Genomic DNA, 18,001 nt, shown 5'->3' with positions numbered 1-18,001 from the left:
CTCTCCCCTGGAGCATGGCATGGAGGCTCAGCCTCCTGGACAACACTGACACACGATGCATAATAATGAGACACACAGAATGACTCACTGTCACACACACACACCTGTTTGCACATACCCATACTTCCCACTGATGCAGTGTTAGCAGTCATCACTGACTTTTCTGCTCTGCTTCCAAGAGTATAATGCTCAATACGACTCCAAAAACAAGCGAGTCCCTCTGAGTCGCAGTGACCTTGACTTAATGACCGTTCTCGTTCAACATCTAAATGCTTAACTACTCCTGTCCATGGAGCCCGATAACAACCAGCTCAGCAGAATGAGTGTATAATGACCACAGGGACCAGTGGAACCATCCAGACACACACACTCATACACAAACAAATTCCGAGGGGGATACAAGGGGCCTCCGCTCAGCAGGGACCCTCCAGAGATGTGTATCTGAACCAGGCCTACCTTGGCCAGCCTTCTCTAACCCAACATCCCCTGTGAGCTCATTAGCCCCAATCATAACCACTTCCCTATGTCTACTCTACACACTCCATCCATCGCAAACCTGCCACACACAAATTACACCCTCCATCAGGGTCGGATGGATAGCGTGTGTCTGTGACCGTAGGAGTGCATGTGTGTTTAAAGGACAAGGAAGGTCGGAGAGCCCTGGGAGCCCTGTGAGCCCCCCGACATTTCCCAGTGGACTTTGCAGACCCTAGTGGAGCAGAGTGGAGTGTGCAGGAGGCGGCAGGAGAGGAGACGACTGGAGGTGAAAAGTCGGCAGAAGGAGGTTAAGAGCTGTGTTTTCAGCTGATGGAGTGGTCGACCAGGTTTTCAGGCCCCTGCACTGCTCTTTTGTTCCGTGTGACCCATATGGGCGGAGAGGGAGAGGGGGGAGGAGCGGGAGGCAGAGAGGGATGAAGAAAGAGGCTTTTCATTTAAAAAATGAGTGCATGCTGCAGACACTGGATGGACCCCAGAGAACCACAGAATGGGATGAGACAACAAAGAGCCCCATCATCAGTTTAGTGAATGGATCTGTCTATCCATGCCTTTTATCTCCCTCCGCTAGTTGTTTTTTTCACCGTCTCCTCCTCTCTTAATCAGCCTCTCATTGTGCCATTAGCTGAACCTGTAGTCTTAATCAGAGGCTTGGCACAGTCATCATCGCTATCCACTGCCCTTCTCACCCACCCACACACGCGTGCACACACGCTAAATAAACACATTTTAATGTGACACCAATCATGTTACCTACTCAATGAGCCCCCGTCCTCCTCCCCTCCCTCATGTAGCCCACAACCCCAACACAACACATGGGACGCCCGTCTCCGTCAGTCAGCGCCAAAACATCACACTGATGGTCTAAATGTGTGTGTGTGTGTTTGTGTGTGTGTGTCTTGGCAAGTATCCCAAGGGGAGGGAGAATTATCTCAACGCAGTAATCTCAATCACCTCCTATCCAAAATCTTTGCATAAATACTGTACACACATAAACACACACACACACACACACACACACACACACATATTTAGACCATCAGTGTGTTGTTTTGGCGCTGACTGACGGATGGGAGACACGGGCGTCACACTTTTTCTCCCTCTCATTTTGTTTCTCTCTCTCATGCATGTCAGTGAGTGTGTATTGATAATGCCCATTAGCATATTTATGATCATTGCCAGCCTCGTATTGTTTGCTCGCTCCATTAATCTTCATCTGGTGCCTCTCGACTGACAGCTCAATCTAACAGGCCATCACTGGGCACTGGGTGCACAGACACACACACACACACACACACAAACACAAACAAGAATGCATAGTTGTACATAAAGCATGCTCGCATCAACAATCAAGCAGCATTGTCCCACATGTGCACACACACACACACACACAAACACACACACACACACACACACGCACACATATTCAGGCAGTCAGCTTGATTGACATCACCCCTGTGAGTGTAATCACCGGAGGTTATCCCACCCAGCTGTGCAGGGGTCTGCTCAGCTTCTTCTGCACAGCGCTGCGGTGTCGCACCCGCAGGCGAGTGTGAGCTCCCTCTGGGCCATAGGTGGGTGATGGTGCCCCTGGATCAGTGTGTACCAGCCTCACTCCGTACATCTGCCTGCACACACTCACACACACACACACACACACACACACACACACGCACAGCCCTAAAATGCACCGTTACGTATCTTGACCCAAGCCCCCTCGTCGTTAAACACCCCCAAAAGCAATACAAATTTTAAATGCAGCAGGTAAAAGTACTGCAGAAGGTGTGTGTGTATCTATTAGGACGTGATGACAACATGTATTTTTGCATAGACAAGTGAGCACTCCTGTAATGTTCGTACAAATGTTAATGTGTTTGTTTAAAGCCTGTGTGAGTGACTCACAGCTGATTACTTGATGAATGAGTGCTGGAAGCTGGCCAAGTTCAATGGGAGGTCTGTTCTCCTGTTGCCTCTTCCTCCTGCTCCCCTCTCCTCCCTCCTCCTCCTCCTCCTGCAACACCCTGCTGCTCCAGGAAGAGCAACCAGGGAGCCAGGATATCTGTGTGTGTTTGTGTGTTCAAAGTAACGCTTGTCACACAGAGAGGAGTGTTGTGTCATCCAAACCGGGTTTCGAAAGTAGGAGACACAGTTTGTACCTGTCTAAGTAAAGAAAAAACAGTTGTTACATTTATAAAGCCCATAAATTACATTTGTTTAGTCTGCACACAATCATAAATCGTAAACTGACATTTTTAGATTTAGTTTGGGATGGATTATTACCCAATAACCTAAAGCTTGCATATAAACTAACAAAAAAAATGACTGTGAGGTTAAAAAACAGAAATTTGAACGACCCAAATGTCACTTACCTCTCCCATGGAGCACAACAACAGAGAGGGAAGAGATGAAGCGGGATACACACCTTTATCAGGAGGTCGCCCAAAAAGTGGACATAGGAGTACAGAAACCTTCTCAGACATTCCACACATTGTCTATGGAGGCCTAAGTGTGTCAAGTCATAACTAATTTTGTGTAATTATAACATTTACAGGATGATCTAAATTTCCCACGGGATTAATAAAGTACCCATCTATCTATCTATCATTTGATAATACAATTGGATATTGGACTCTGTTACACATATTGCTGCTGTTTATTTGGCCTTGTTACACTAACCTGACAGGTCGTTTTAGTCATTCAGGAGAGCGTGGTCATCCCTGTGGAGGTTGGAGTTGGAGGGTTGAGATCGGAGGCTCCACACGTCCCTGCTGTTGTCCGCGCTTTATTTGTACCAGCAGTTTTTTGCCAGATCGTATTTTTTCCCATCTAGCGTCCATTCAAAAGGCTGCGCTACATAGAAATAGATTTGTAACTAGTCTGATGTGGTTTTAAACATCGTCCAAGACATCCTGTTCATTATTAAGGCGGGTTTGGGGGGTACGCTGTGAAGTGGATTTTCAATCCTACACAAACCACCCAGATGTGTGCTTTCTCCTGTTAATGCTAATGCAACCAGATGTTTTTGCTGCAAATGAGAGCAACAGTAAATCATCTTGACCAGGTAACTTTGACAGAATCAAATAATGTGTGTCGTCTCAGTCTGAACATTAAACATCGGAGGCAAATTGATCAATGGAAACGTGGGTGATTATTTAATCTCATCTATAAGTTACGTATTCTCTTATCGGAGCAGTGCAACCTCCTACTTTCTATTTTATTTACTGTCATCATGTGTTGTTTCTTATCTGATTGCACCCTATCAACGCTGGTGAACATTTTCTCATAACTTAACAAGACTTTTTATTGATAAACCCAGTGTGATTTAAATGACGTCTGCTCAGTGAAATCTATGGTCTCGTTTATCTTTAAGCTATAAGATGGTTTGAACCAGAAAACACGTAGAGTAGGAAGAGTCGTAATACTTCTCTTTCCTGCACCATAAAGCTATTTTTATAGAGGCTATCTATAATATTCCACTATCAGAGATTATACAAGTTTTATTGTGATCTCCCACAAGAGATGAGTTTTATGCAGCTTTAGTAAATCATTCCTTCTCTCCGTGAAACCAGCTCCAGCGACTGTTTTGCCTGTGTGAGGGTGAGAGTTGTGCAGTGTTAACATTTATGAGGTGTAAGCTCATATATTTGAATAGTTTATGGAAGCAGTAAAGTGAGAAATACATAATTTGCTAACATGTACCATGTAAAACTGCTCTTAAAGATGAGCTGTGAATACAAATGCAGATTTTGTATTGTTTGAGCATATTCTACCGTTCATGAGCAGGAAAGCTCGACGTACTCTCCATCCGAGAACAGAATATATACCGTCTTTATCATACAACTGCATATATTGTTGCTCATTTGATTATTTGTGTACTATTGCTACCAACAGACTCTTCTAAATCTGTCTTTGCAATATTCATACCTATTTCATTTATTTTGTTTATATATATATACTTTATATTTATTTATTTATTGAGTGTGTTCTCTATAAATAACATTCTTCTTATTTTTATTTTAACCAATCAAGTATTACTGATGTAAATCAGAGGGCAACAAGAATGTTATCGAACAGAGACAATAAAGGTTTGAATCTTGAATCTCAAATGAAATATTATACTGTGTAAAAATACAAAATAAAATCTGGTTGTAATGTTTCTAATACATTTAAGCTCTGGACTTACACCATCATTTGTATTCTGTTCTCCTATTTTTCCTTCTTGGAGAGTTTAAGGCAAACAAGCTGATAAATGTAATTAATCTTTGGGGACAAATTATCAGTAACCTCTTAGTATATTAGAGTAATTTAAATGTTTTATTATATTTATTTATTTCAATGTTTGTGTTTTCTTGCCCTCCAGCTTCTGCTGGTAAATGTAATTGAATTTTTTTTTGAGAGGAATGGTTTTGCTCCTGTTTGGAAGAATAATCTCACAAACAATAGAGAAATAAATGCCAATATGTATATAAGTATTTATATTCTATGTAAACAGTCTTGCGTCTTCATCACCTGTTCATTACATTTAAACCAGTATAACAAAAACATAACACCACCCACCTCTTGTGTTTACATTTCATGTACATTTCAGCTTTCAGGGCAATGAGTCCATGACCTGGTTACCGTTAGAGCAGAGTTCAGATTGATGTATTAACACTGGGTTCCTCTCATCATCAGCTCCATTTAGCCCATGATTAACTCCCAATCTCAAGGCGTGATTAAAAGTGCGAGTAAAAATAATCCATACATATATTTAATATTCCACTAACAAGGGAACCAGCTCCCAAACTGCCAACAAAATAGATATACACCCATAACACACACACACACACACACTCCCACATACATCTCTGCTGTCCTCGCCTGAGAACACACACCTAAACATTCCAAGGCTATCTCCCCCCACACCCCTGTGCTGGCTACGTGGAATTAGAAAACCAACCCTGCGGTCTCATTAATTAATTAAACGCCATGTGCCAGTGGCACCTGGGTACCGGTTATCACTGCCACTCAGACACACCGTGATCTCAATAACCACCACACCACAGGGCACGAGGAGGGAGAGAGAGGGAAGGGGGGGTTGGAGAGGGGATGGCGAGGGTGGAGGGGCTGGAAGGGGACACAACTTTGAGGTAAAGAGAGAAGAGACTTCACACATCATCCGTCCATGCAGTTAGTAAAGTGGGACACATTCACACGGAACTAATACTGGTGAGTGTTTACTGCTGTGTGTTTGTGTTTGTGCGTCTCTGCCCCCCCCCCCCTCGGGCCCTTTTTATCATTTGGCTGAGCAGGGACCCTAAATCACTGCAGGAAAGCCCCCCTCATCATCGACTCTTAATGTGTCTGCATGTGGAACACACACACAAACACACACACCCACACAGATCTGCTTTATTTCTTGCTCTGTTAGCATTTTATATTCTGAAAACTCTCTGTAAATAGGTAGAGTGGTTAATATCTGAGTTTCCATTCTTTAATCTTACTATACACCGTACCATGGATACGACTTTTATTTTCTTGTCTAATTTGCATTCGGTGTCATATTTTTTTTATTTATCCGACAGTGTTTCACAAAGGGTTTCAAATAAAAGCTCAGTTAAAACTGCCATCCACAAATAACCATGTAATTCATAATATAAAAAATTAAACTAACTGTGTTCTTAATTCTAAAATAATTGGATTTTCCTGGGAAGGAAACAATTAATTTGGCTCAGTGCTTCTTTATGAACTGTAATGACTCACTTACATGTTGTTTTCAAACATGTTTTATTCTATGTCTTAAGTTTTGTTGTTTGCTGTAAGGTATCTTACTCTCAATCTTGTGTCGGTATGAATAGATCAGTTATTAATCAATGTCCATTATTGAGTTTGCCGATCGGTAACAGATCAACAAGCAACAACAGAGTAAATGTCACAGGTGTAAATATACACAACTGGGATTTTCCGGCCTGAACAGATACTGAATATTATAAATTGAAAAAAATATCCATATCACATAGGTATATAAATTGACAAATCTCTGTGATGTTCCAAACACTAGACCCGACTATCTATTTCAAATCAAACAGGCCATCTCCTCTAATTGGACCTATTGGGACAAATCATTTGCAGCTCTGAAAAACAAGTGGCGTTACTGTCGGTTTCTTTGCATTTCAGCTTTTGAAATTGACTGAATGTCTGAATCAATATGAGATGTGGGAATTGAAAAGTCTGAGCAGGTGAGCTACAGTTTTTAACAAACTTAGACAAATGGCAGATAAAAACATATTTCAGAAAATTTGATTTGGCTGAGCGGCAGTTTGAGATTAATAGGTAAAGTATTAATCAGAAACATCCACACTCAAGGCCATCAGTGACTAATAAAGGCAATTTAATTATTACACAACCTGCTCACAGCGTCCTCACAATCTGAAAACGCACTTGAGTCCGTTTGGTCTTTTGACTTCGGCCGACAGCAACAACAGATGCGTTGGGAAACTTCAACAACATGTTTTCCAAAAAGACATGGCGACAGGTGAGTGTTAATTTATACATCCAGTCTAATTTATATTATTAGTCCAGTGGTACCTCCCTACATTCCTCAAAAGGTGTGTTTGCCTAAAAAATTCCATTTGTGTAATGTTGTTACAAACATGTTACTATATATGCAAGAATATACCTTTATTACATACTGAGTCTATCTATTTTAAGACCTATATTAACTCTGCAGCTTTGCATTGTTTGCTGAATATTGTCCCCAACAGGGAGTTCTTCAAAGGTCACTCAAATAAAGAGAATTTATTTTATTTTGCTGATTGTCATCATTAGTAGCATTTTATTCCCATTTTAATCCAATGAGTAAAAAAATAAATAAAAAGTGCCTGTAAAACAGTAAACTGCTCTGACGTCAACCTGTTTCTCTTCAGATTGATCAGAGTGTGTCCACGGCAGATTTCGGGGACTTGATTGAGTTTGTGAACCCGCTGCTGGGATTGTCTCTTTGGGGGATTTATGTTGGTGAAGGCTGGGTTATCCATTTTGGGGTGGGAGGTAAGAAACTCAAATGTGACGTTGTTTTTAACCTGTTATTTCTTTAGTAGATAATTTCTCTGCTATTCACTCCAATTGAATTTACTTTTCTTTTTCAAATGGTATTCTGCCAATTTAAATACACCAGGTTTATTAACCGACAGTTAATTTTTCAAATGTTTCCCTTGTAGACGAGAACATGACACAAAAGGCCTGCCGCAGCTTCCTTCAGCAGATGGTTCCAAAGTCGAGCACTGACCGTGTTCTGAAGAAGACCAGAGTCTGCACACAGCGCGTTGCAGATATCGAACTGCCTCCAGGAACTCGAATCAGGGTCAACAACAACAAACACAACCTGGTTCCGTCAACACAGGAGATGATGAGGCATCGCTCGGACACTTTTCTGCTGCAGGAGTTCAAATACGACCTGATGAACTTCAACAGTGAGCATTTCGCCACATTCGTCCGGTACGGCCACGCTGTGTGCAACCAGGTGAGTTCAGTGACGTGGAAATATTACATCTACAACCAGACAAACTGGAATTCTTTGAAGAGCTGAAATGATTAAAAGAATGAATGAAAACTAAATCAAGTGTTATAACGAAGTTACTCTTTGGTTAACTGATAAGTCACTATATTTTTTCAGTTAAAAAAAAAATCTATTTGACCACTTCAATTTTTTCCAAATACGATAATTTTCTTTATTTCAGCCAATTATGAAAATAATCACTGGTTAAATCCTAATTTAATTATTTTAACTGTTTTAGATTCCCTTAAAGACCAAGAATGAGGCGCATGTGGACACAACTCAGACTCTGCAAATGATAATGCAGCAACGGATGGAGACAGAAACTTGAGATATGTGTGTCTGCCGCACAAACTTTGTTCATGAGGCAAAATAAAATAAAAAAAAATCCTTCACTGCTACTTTGAGAATGTTTCATTGAACAGCTCGAGAAACTAATGAATCTGTGCGCTGCATTAACAATGTTTCTGTCTTTATGCTCGACCACGAAATCCTTAGCAAACTCTATTAAAGGCCAAAAAAACTTACCAACAAAGCAAAGCCCATAAAAGTCACAAAACTATTTGTCCTCTTGTTTATTAAGACTTCAGGAATGTCAATAAGAGCATTTCTATACAGTAGGAGGGCTGAGGAGGCCAGCGCGCAGACACAATGACCTTCTGCTATTCTCCTTGTTGATAATGACCCAGACACAGGCACACCGCCCATCAGCCAGACCTCTAATAAAGCCAGACACACTCTGTCATTTTCTAATAACATCCACACTGCAGCAGGAGTCATGGACAGGCCAGCATCTCGTGAATACAAGAGGGGAACTGAGCTCTGGGTGTACAGGAAGTAGCGGAAAGCATCCTGTTTATCGATCTGGGCGTGTGTGTGCTGGCTGATGGCACATAGCTGTAACTGCATTCCTCTTCTTCATCATCGTCCCCCAAACCCACAAAGACAAAGGCTACTGTAGAAAAGCAAGAAAAAACATACACAGTGCAAAAACATTTCAGTCTAACAATCAATCCTTTTGGTACACTCATTTGCTAGGCTCTTGGTTGCCACGCTGCTACACATACACGGTTATGCTCACACACACACACACACACACACACGTAAACACACTTTCAGGGGTGGTATTTTTCGAGAGATACGGTTGGTAAACTCGTTACTCTTTTCTTAATTAGTATAGAGATTCCATCCTTCTTTCCCTCGCAGCAACCCCTCCAAGGGAATGCTGATTAATTGTCCTCTAATACCCCCTCACCTCCCTGCACATATACACATACATTCTCTGTTAGAAAACATCCGTTTCAACTCAGACGACTCCAGTGGTCCAAGGTGCACTATTGCGCTGGTTCTCTCCTGCGTCTCCTCCGACCTTCATATCACTGGCTCAGACTGACAATGTACCCATGCAGCTGGTCAGAGAAGGCCTGAAGAGAGAACTTATCTTGCACCCTCCTCCTCCCAGCTTGTCCCATGTCCCTGCGGAGCTGCGGCTCCCTGACGAGCCTCTCCATGGCCACAGAGAAGGCTTTGGCCGTGGGCTCGCACAAGAAGCCCGTCTCCCCGTCTGCCACACTCTCCAGGGGACCCCCAGAGTTCACGGCGATAACAGGGCAGCAGCAGTACATGGCCTCAACGGGAACGATCCCAAAATGCTCTCTGCTCGGGGTGTAGAGCACGGCGGCGCTGCCCTGGAGCAGTGCCACCTTCAGTGAATCAGAGGGGGAACGCAGGAAAGTGACACAGTCCTTTAAGTGGAGCTGCTCTGCCAGTTCTTTCAGTTCATTGTGATGTTGAACATTCTCAGTAACTCGGTCATCATAGCCCCCTGCCACCACCAGGTGAATCTCTGCTCTCTGGCATGGAGCGAGGCTGCTCATCAGGAAGGCCAGAGCCTCCAGAGCCAGGCCCAGATTCTTCTTTCTCTCATATCTGTTCAGAGAGAGGAACAGGCAGGAGGTGGCCTCAGGGAACAGCCCCCCCAGGCCCTGTGCTTCAGAGGAGGGCTGGTCAAAGGTACGTGTGTTGAGAGAAGGATAGAGGACGTCTGTCTGGACTCTGCTCAGACTATGAAAGGTCTCTCTGAAGATGCCTGCAGTGAACTTGCTGTTTACCAGAATCTAAGAAAAAATACAGAGAGATTAGTTCATAAGGATTGCACATATATCACAACTCTATAAGTTGGATAGCAGCCTGAGGTCTGTGATTAGCCGTAAGTCTAGACTCAAATTGAAATGTCATTTCATTTCTATCAGGGCCGTGATTTTTTACAACAGCCTGCCTGTGGAGAGCAAGCTGTATCACACTTTAAAAAAATCACCTTGGTGTGTTCAATATAACACCTTGTATTTTTGAGTGTAGGGAAGTCCGGGAAGTAATTCAACTGTTGTCTTTTTTTAATTATTAGGGTGTATTTCTGGCTGCTTAATCAAAAGTTTGTATAAACTGCAGCAACCAAGTATTGTAATAGAGATAGAAAAAAATCTAAAACATAACTTGGAAACTGTCAAATCTTTCTATACTGCAATTGCTTTTGTAATATTTAGTATATTGATTGTATATTGATTGGTCTCTTCATTGTATTACCTGATCCATGCCATGTCCAGCAAATATATAAAAACGCTACGGTCAAAAATCAGAGATCAAATCTCAAGCAAATTCAAAATTACAGTTTTATTCCAATATTTTTAACCTGTTCTAACGCTTTGATACATTGTAAATATTTGCTTTTGCTTTACTGCCTGTTTAACATTCCTTATCACCTTTTCAAAAGATGATTTACATGCATCTGAATGATATTTTAAACAGTCTTGTCCTGTAACCGCACCATCACATTGTCTTGTATGAGCCTGCCTCCCAACCTCAGCCATTGCGTACCATGTCAGCCATTCCTGTGGTGCGTTCCTCCAGCCAGTCAATGGGAGCCCGGTAAAGCTTCTTCAGAGTTGACCTCCTCTGGGTCAGCAGCTGGTCGGGGAAGTGACAGTAAAACAAAACTTTCTTCCTTTGACGGGAAAGTCTCAACATCGGGATGCACACCGACACCTGAGGTGGAATGAAAGTTGATAATATCAGAAATAGTGTTTTCCCAGAAATAATCATTTTCATTTATTTGTTTGTCTCCATGTTTAGAAAATAATATTATGTTGTATTCCTTAGAACAAAACCAAGTAATAAAAATGCAAATGATTGCTTAACATTTATATATCCAGTATATTGTCAATAACAAAATACAAAATGTAAACGCTAAACAAAACAGACTTAACTGACTCACCAAACAACAGACAAGAACAGACAAAATGAATAAACACAAAACACTTAAAATCACTCTTCGCGTGACATGTTACATGTTACGCGAACTGTTTGGCTATCTAGCCAAACATTATATAATAGGTTGTCTTTGTATTTACTGTATGTGTAAGAGGGTGGTGCTTTTATGTATACTATGTAAAATCCAAAACAGTAAAAAACACAAGCAAGGGAGTGTCCACTTCAGGACACGGTGTAGTAAGAAGGCGAGACACCAAGAGACAGACACCTGTGCAACACAAAGGAAGCTCCTGTCTGAGCAGCAGAGTCAGTTAGGACTTAGATAGTTGCTGTTTGACTAAACTCACCTGATCACAGAAGATGACATCATACTCCACCCCACTGAGGAAGACCAGGTAGAGGGCTACATAGATCATCCTCAGGTAGGCACATAGGGCATGTAGGTAACCAAACACACTGGTGGGAAGCCAGTCACCCACACACACCTTAGAGGAGTAGCAGAAACAATAAAATCATAGGTAACAGATAGTGTGTTTTATATTTGCCATTGTTGTGAATCTTTTAGGGAGACGATTACGCAGTAGGTGTGTTTACGCACCACAGGCAGGTCTGGGTCCAGGGTTTCAGAGAAGCAGTGTGTTGGATCATAATGGGCCGTCCAGATCTGAACGCTACATCCCCGAGACTTCAGGGCGACAGCGGCATCCACCACCAGCCGCTCTGCTCCACCGATACCCAGGTCTGGATGGAGGAACACAACCCGCACCATCCTGCACACAAGATCGGATCCAATCAATATATTATCAATTAAATACAATGACAGATAAGCATATGACTATGAGAATCAGCATAAAGTACAGTGCGATTAATTAAATAAAAAAACTTATAGCACTGTTGGTACCTAAAGGTTCACAGTGTGATATTTAGGTGCCAAACGGAATATAAAATATTCCCAGTGATGTTTTCACTAGTGTGTTTAATTTCAAATTTTATGAATTGTTTGAATTGTTGTTTTCTTTACTCTAGATGAGCCATTTACATTTTAATCTTTATATTTACATCAGGAGTGGGTCATGTTTTTTTTACGGTAGCCCAGACTGGACAAACTTAACACCCTTGGTGTTTTATGACAACTGAAGGCTACCACAGGTTCGCTCTCATGTTTGGAAGGGGAGGGTGAGGTGAGGGGGTCTCCAGCTGACACGTGACACTTCACCACTAACTTCTACACATTGATGCACCGAAGAGACATTTCATATCCAATGGCTTTCAAACAACTTTAAATCGGAAAAAAATTTGCGTATTTTCCGTAACTTTTACATTTCACAACACTTCGCGTCAAGGCTGTTAATGAGATAGTATACATCCATCTACTGTCTGCTAACCACCGTGACCATCATCTCCCATATAACTGTGTCACGTGCCAACCAGAGGAGAAGCTCTGGCACTGAACTATAGGTCAATACACACATGAGACGTTAGATTCGGTTTGATAATATGTAACAGACGTATAGATAAGATCGTGGATAACAACTAGCCTTTAGCTAATGGAAGTATTAACAGCTTTCAGATGAACGACTTGTTGGACAGTTGACTTGACTAACTATAAACGACCACCACCACATTACAATATAAACACACGTTTACCTTCGCTTCTACCTTGTCCAAGCTTGGAAACCTGTGATGACGCTTATCTACTGCTCGCAGCAGCCACTACTACCGCCTTGAAACTGTGTCAGTTGGGCGCCATGTTGGATCAAATCAGCCCTTGAGATAAGGCTACCTGCGCTTCCCGTTAGAGCCACAATGGCGTCCTTTTCCTCGACGGAGACACGTCTCCTTTAAAGTCAGAGCCGGTCACTCGTTTGCCGTTGAATTAAAGTCAAAGTAAATGTCTATATTTATTACACAATGATAAATGTATTTTTTAAAATAAATTTAATGGATGCCTCAAGAAGAAACGCTCATAAGTTATTGTCTGTATCTTTATGTTTTGTGTTGGAAGCCGTCAGCCCGCTCAGGCGTCTGTTCGGTCGCCCCCGCTGGTCCCGTGTTTCGCAGTCGTGTCCTTTTCTGACGATCGTCATCCCTTTGGACTCTCTTCTTAAGTTTTCACCCGTCAACTCACAGACTGCGGCTCATCTGACCTGAACATCGGCTGGAAGAAGGACTCGGAACTCATCCTCATCACTAAAACAAAATGGTATGACTCTCGCCTCGCATCAAACTATCACCGCCGCCACAGCTAAGCTGGTTCAACGCAGTCATTCGGACCCGAAACAGCGTTTTGCTATCCGTTAGCTTGCTAGCTAACATTAGCGCAACAATTGTAGACGTGGCTAATTCCCCACAACTTAAACAGTCACAACACACACATGTTCATCTAGTGCAGCTCTCAGTTAACCGCCGCAACATGTTTGTGATCACGTATAGTGGAGACTGTGTGAATTAAACAAGGAATAGTGTGGACTCTCAGTCAGGGCCCTTTGCTATCAGACATATTGTACAGTTGTCACTCAAATGTACATTAGATATCCATGAGTCATTAAGTGTCTTTATGCTACAGGTTAGATTTAACATTCTGTGTTTACATGTGTGTGTGTGAGCGACAGATATCTGGTGTGACTGAGCTGTGTCTCATTCATGTGATTTTTAAATCTGGTGTTTCTCTCTCCTGCAGCCTGGACCAGCAGTAAGTGCAACCAATGTCGGGGCCTCTGGCCGTTCCCCGAGCAAGACGGTGGCCCCCCGCGCCGCAGGCTCCACTGTCCGACAAAGGTATAAACACACGTATGCTTATTATCTGACCTCCACAGTTATGCCTGTTCAAGCTGCAGTCATCCTCACACACATACATACACAGATATGCACTTGGTAAACTTTCCACCACACAAATGAAGGAAAACGCATAAAGAATAGTCCCTCACAGTCAATGAGAGGTGTCACGATAGTCAGAGAAATCTGTAGTGTCTCACTGTGACTATTTCCTATGATCCATTTCTGCACCGCTGGAAGGTTTTGGACATATCAGCCACCACTGTTCTTCAACCATCACACTCACCTAGAGAATCTGTTTGAAAGGAGGGCGCTCATCACTTCGGTAGAGTTCTTAGAGACACCTATAGCTGCTTTGCACTTAAACTTATACTTTCTTCTTTTGTAACCCTCATAGAACTGTGTATTACACCTTACTGACCATCACTGTACAGTTAACACTATTAATGGCCACTTCACGTCAAACGTTGATGCATCATGTGTTGTGTCTCGGCCTGGACACACTCTCCATAATTATTTTCCAAACACCCTGCTGATGTCATCGTACTGTAGAGACTGATTGATACATTTCAGATAGTATGGGTGCCCTCTGTAGATTGGAGCAGCAGATAGATGTTGTGCTGCGGGACTTAATCAGTGTGTAATCAGGGGCTCAATGTTAACCTCCCTCATTATGTCCCGCTACAATCACCATCTTCATTACCTCATTAACCTCAGTTTAATCTAATCACAGAATGAAGTAGCCATGAATCACCCCAATATTTCATCACTAACTACTGTAGTTGGAGCGAGTCTCTGAATACAGTTCAAATGGCAAACAGGCTCTTTTTTCTAAATGACTCTCTCAGAATGAATCTTCTCGTGATTCCTATTAGTTTCTCTAGAGGCCTGATTTTAAAACAGTTTAAAAAAAGGGGGGGGAATAAAAAAAAGAAGTCTTGTTATTTCTTCATAATGATTATATAAAATGAATTGTCTTTTGAAGCCCTTAATATTTATACAATCTGTGTGTGTGCTACTATGGTTACTTCACTGCATCAACATATTGTTGACGTGTTGTGTTATATCTGTCTGTGTTCCATAGGAAAGCTACCAGCAGTAGTGCACGCAGCGGCGCCAGGACCACGGGATCGGCGGGCACTGGTGGCATGTGGCGCTTCTACACAGAAGACTCACCAGGCCTCAAAGTGTAAGTGCAGTTAATAAAATCGGCTGCTGGTACACACACACAATTCACAACTTTCACATGCAAAAATGTAGCCTTTGATATTTCACCACGTTTCCCACCGAGATCCTCTCTAATTCTCAGGATGTCTGAGACGATACATGCGCCATCATTAATGTTGTTTATGTTCATCCGGTGTAATGGCAGGTAATTGGTAAGACGTGCTGCCGTTGCAAAACAAATAATTTCCGCGCTTTGGATCCGCTTCATTTAAGTGTGCAATCCACATACACACAATTACGTTTGTGTAGGAAGAGCACATATTCCTCTCCCCCTCGTAAACTTATATTCCGCTGCATCCTCGTCCCGAATATTAGAGAAGGCATCCTGTCTCGTGGCCGGGATGATCGATGGTGCCGTGGTGGTTATCGAGTGCGTCTCTCCAGCAGTCGAAGGAGGGCAGACTGGCCATACAGTGCTGTATATCGAGTGCATGTTTGTTTCTGCGTTAGACGCCAGCCTCAAAGCTTCATTAAAGGATCCACTCTGAAAGGTCAACTCAATTACAGCCTTCTGACAGGGGACAGGATTGGGTGGGGGGGGGGGGACGGAGGAAATGGTTGGCATGGAAATGCTGCTACTTAGCGATGTGCCCCCTCTACTACCACCCTCCCCCCAGCTCACTCCCACCCTCCTTGAGAGATGAGAGTCCCTCCATGTTTCCGAAGCTCATCAATAAAATCGGCCACTCCACCGAGACTCTCCCTCGGGTCGGGGTCACCGCAAATTATGGGATTTTCGGTGTCTTGTGTTTGCTGTGAAACAGAAGAATATTGAGGGTCAAGCTCACAGAGTCTCATATTTGTATAAGTAGTGAGGGAAAGCGTAGGTTTGAGGCTTGTTTCGTGATCCGAGTGTGTGTGTATATATATATAATGATTCTGGTTGTTGTTCTTAAAAGGCTGTGTAGTTATTGTTGTCCCCACTTCCCACAGTCGCGCTTTCCCCATGGGAGAATACAAATGTGCGTGTGTGTTTGTCAATCTGGGTGTTAATCAGTGTCTCTTTGTTGTGACAGTGGCCCGGTGCCAGTGCTGGTGATGAGTCTACTCTTCATTGCTTCAGTCTTCATGCTGCACATCTGGGGGAAGTACACCCGCTCTTAAACTCCACCTGATGACCTCTGACCCTGCGACTCGGCTTCTTAACACATTGGAACTGGACCAAACAAGAAATGAACAAAAACTTTACGCTCATAGTTCCCCTCTTCATCATCTTTGCAACACACAGACACATAAAATGGATTGATATGCAACTGTTTTACTACACAATCTTCATCTTCATCTGATGTTGGTAACAACCTTTGTTTGTTTTTTTGTCCACCTGTGTTTTGAACATCTGATCACATAACCGGGAGTAAACATTTCTGATGTCTGTGTGTCTGTGGCTTTCTGTCGAAGCAGCAGCAGATCTGCTGCATGAAGGTTCATGGCCGTGCTCAAAGACACTACTCTTTCAGGCCAACAGCAAACATTTCTCTTTGTAGCCTGACTTGCATTTTTGTTAACCTGCATTTGTACAATAAAAAAAGGAAAAAAAAAATCAGCGTGTCTGTGTCTAAATTTGACTTTTCTGAGAACCTTGTTTTAACATTAGGACGAATCTTGTCTTTAGAGAAAAACATTTTCTCGACAAGTTTTTCCGTTGCACGTGAGGCAGTGATCAAGCTTCAAACTTTCGGTGAACTATTGTGCTATTTCCAAAGGGCACTTCCACTTAGGATGAACCCTAAATTGCCCCTGATGCCCCTGCTGACATTGTATAAATGTTTGTGATAGAAAAAGTACAGGATAGTGAAGCTCTGAATGGGTAAATTCGAATCGTACTAAAAACGTTAGGTCGGTAATGAGAAGCGCTGTATGAAAACAGTCCATTTACAACCTTTTGTTTAAACAACATTTGCATTGAACATGTCACTGCTTCAAGACGCTACAGGGATTTTAGAGAGATGAATTTTCAGAATCATCGAAAGCTCAGACAGTTGCTTTAAACCAACGACTTGCAAGTCATCTGACTGAAGATCTTGGCAGCGCCTCACTTATTTATCCCATCAATCTTTTTCTTCTGTTCAACCTAAACTGGCACCGACTTGTATACCTCGTGTAATCTACCTTAATTGTCATACTAAACATGTCAGCCTACTGCTCTGCCTGTCTGCCTGTCTGCCTTTACACATCTCACACACTGTACAGGCAGGAAAGCCCAGACTTGTCTCTGTACCTGCTGCTTTCAAAGTGAAGAATGACTGGATGAGAGTTTTAACCTCCCAGTAAACCTGCTTCAATGGAGGTTCAAAGACAATGGTCTCCAGTGCTGTACGCTCCGGAGTACGACAATCAAGGACGAGTTAAATTAGTCTTTGAAAAGTAGTAACTTAAGTCTCCATAATGCCTGAGGACGACCAGAAGACATACATTCCGTATGTCTTCTGGTCGTCAGAAACATGCTAGTGTCTGATTGCGTGACAAGTTTAAATGTCAGGTATCATCTTTTTGCCTTATCAGATGATGTTAGAAAGCATGTATGTGCACATATCCAACACACAATAATAATTAAAATATTCTCTGAAACACATCCCATCAAGATGAAGTTATAGTGCGCTTCTAAATGAATATTTTTCAGTGTCTAACATCTTGTTAATCTAACGCGGAGTATTTGTGAGTCCTCCTATAAAACCTATCCTGAATGTTTTTCATTACGAGTTT

General features: G+C 42.4%; 3 protein-coding genes across 4 annotated transcripts; 2 read left to right on the top strand and 1 right to left on the bottom strand.

The window, feature by feature from the left end:
- The first annotated feature begins 6,888 nt into the window (after positions 1-6,888).
- Positions 6,889-8,409, top strand: LOC133964595 (phospholipase A and acyltransferase 4-like). Its single transcript, XM_062398768.1, has 4 exons — positions 6,889-7,009; positions 7,401-7,524; positions 7,695-7,996; positions 8,271-8,409. Exons 1-4 carry the CDS (start codon positions 6,983-6,985, stop codon positions 8,358-8,360), a joined length of 543 nt encoding a protein of 180 aa, XP_062254752.1. The 5' UTR covers positions 6,889-6,982; the 3' UTR covers positions 8,361-8,409.
- Positions 8,410-8,589: 180 nt separating this feature from the next.
- alg2 (ALG2 alpha-1,3/1,6-mannosyltransferase) lies at positions 8,590-13,089 on the bottom strand. 2 transcript variants are annotated; one of them, XM_062398765.1, is made up of 5 exons: positions 12,944-13,089; positions 11,895-12,066; positions 11,644-11,781; positions 10,904-11,071; positions 8,590-10,146 (listed from the first exon to the last, which is right to left on the bottom strand). In XM_062398765.1, exons 2-5 carry the CDS (start codon positions 12,063-12,065, stop codon positions 9,406-9,408), a joined length of 1,218 nt encoding a protein of 405 aa, XP_062254749.1. In that variant the 5' UTR covers position 12,066; positions 12,944-13,089; the 3' UTR covers positions 8,590-9,405. The 2 variants fall into 2 exon arrangements, with proteins under 2 accessions (XP_062254749.1, XP_062254750.1); XM_062398766.1 differs by having other exon boundaries at positions 12,956-13,045.
- Positions 13,090-13,342: 253 nt separating this feature from the next.
- Positions 13,343-16,538, top strand: sec61b (SEC61 translocon subunit beta). The gene is made up of 4 exons (XM_062398769.1): positions 13,343-13,499; positions 13,977-14,074; positions 15,156-15,260; positions 16,315-16,538. The coding sequence occupies exons 1-4, from the start codon at positions 13,497-13,499 to the stop codon at positions 16,400-16,402; spliced, it is 294 nt and encodes a 97-aa protein (XP_062254753.1). The 5' UTR covers positions 13,343-13,496; the 3' UTR covers positions 16,403-16,538.
- The last annotated feature ends 1,463 nt before the right edge of the window (positions 16,539-18,001 follow it).

The sequence above is a fragment of the Platichthys flesus genome, chromosome 11 (assembly GCF_949316205.1).
Source record: "Platichthys flesus chromosome 11, fPlaFle2.1, whole genome shotgun sequence".
Classification (NCBI taxonomy): Eukaryota; Metazoa; Chordata; class Actinopteri; order Pleuronectiformes; family Pleuronectidae; genus Platichthys; species Platichthys flesus.
Note: the sequence above shows the minus strand (reverse complement) of the source record. Positions and strands in the feature narration are given on the sequence as shown.

What these genes read in the sequence shown, in the direction of transcription:
- alg2 (XM_062398765.1), bottom strand. Translation starts at nt 12,065, where the DNA reads ATGGTGCGGGTTGTGTTCCTCCATCCAGACCTGGGTATCGGTGGAGCA. An exon ending in TGGACCCAGACCTGCCTGTG is followed by an intron (nt 11,782 to 11,894) that starts GTGCGTAAACAC and finishes TACTCCTCTAAG; the next exon opens with GTGTGTGTGGGTGACTGGCT. An exon ending in ATGTCATCTTCTGTGATCAG is followed by an intron (nt 11,072 to 11,643) that starts GTGAGTTTAGTC and finishes ATTCCACCTCAG; the next exon opens with GTGTCGGTGTGCATCCCGAT.
- LOC133964595 (XM_062398768.1), top strand. Translation starts at nt 6,983, where the DNA reads ATGTTTTCCAAAAAGACATGGCGACAG. An exon ending in TATCCATTTTGGGGTGGGAG is followed by an intron (nt 7,525 to 7,694) that starts GTAAGAAACTCA and finishes TTTCCCTTGTAG; the next exon opens with ACGAGAACATGACACAAAAG. An exon ending in GCCACGCTGTGTGCAACCAG is followed by an intron (nt 7,997 to 8,270) that starts GTGAGTTCAGTG and finishes TAACTGTTTTAG; the next exon opens with ATTCCCTTAAAGACCAAGAA.
- sec61b (XM_062398769.1), top strand. An exon ending in GGCTCCACTGTCCGACAAAG is followed by an intron (nt 14,075 to 15,155) that starts GTATAAACACAC and finishes TGTGTTCCATAG; the next exon opens with GAAAGCTACCAGCAGTAGTG. An exon ending in GACTCACCAGGCCTCAAAGT is followed by an intron (nt 15,261 to 16,314) that starts GTAAGTGCAGTT and finishes TTGTTGTGACAG; the next exon opens with TGGCCCGGTGCCAGTGCTGG.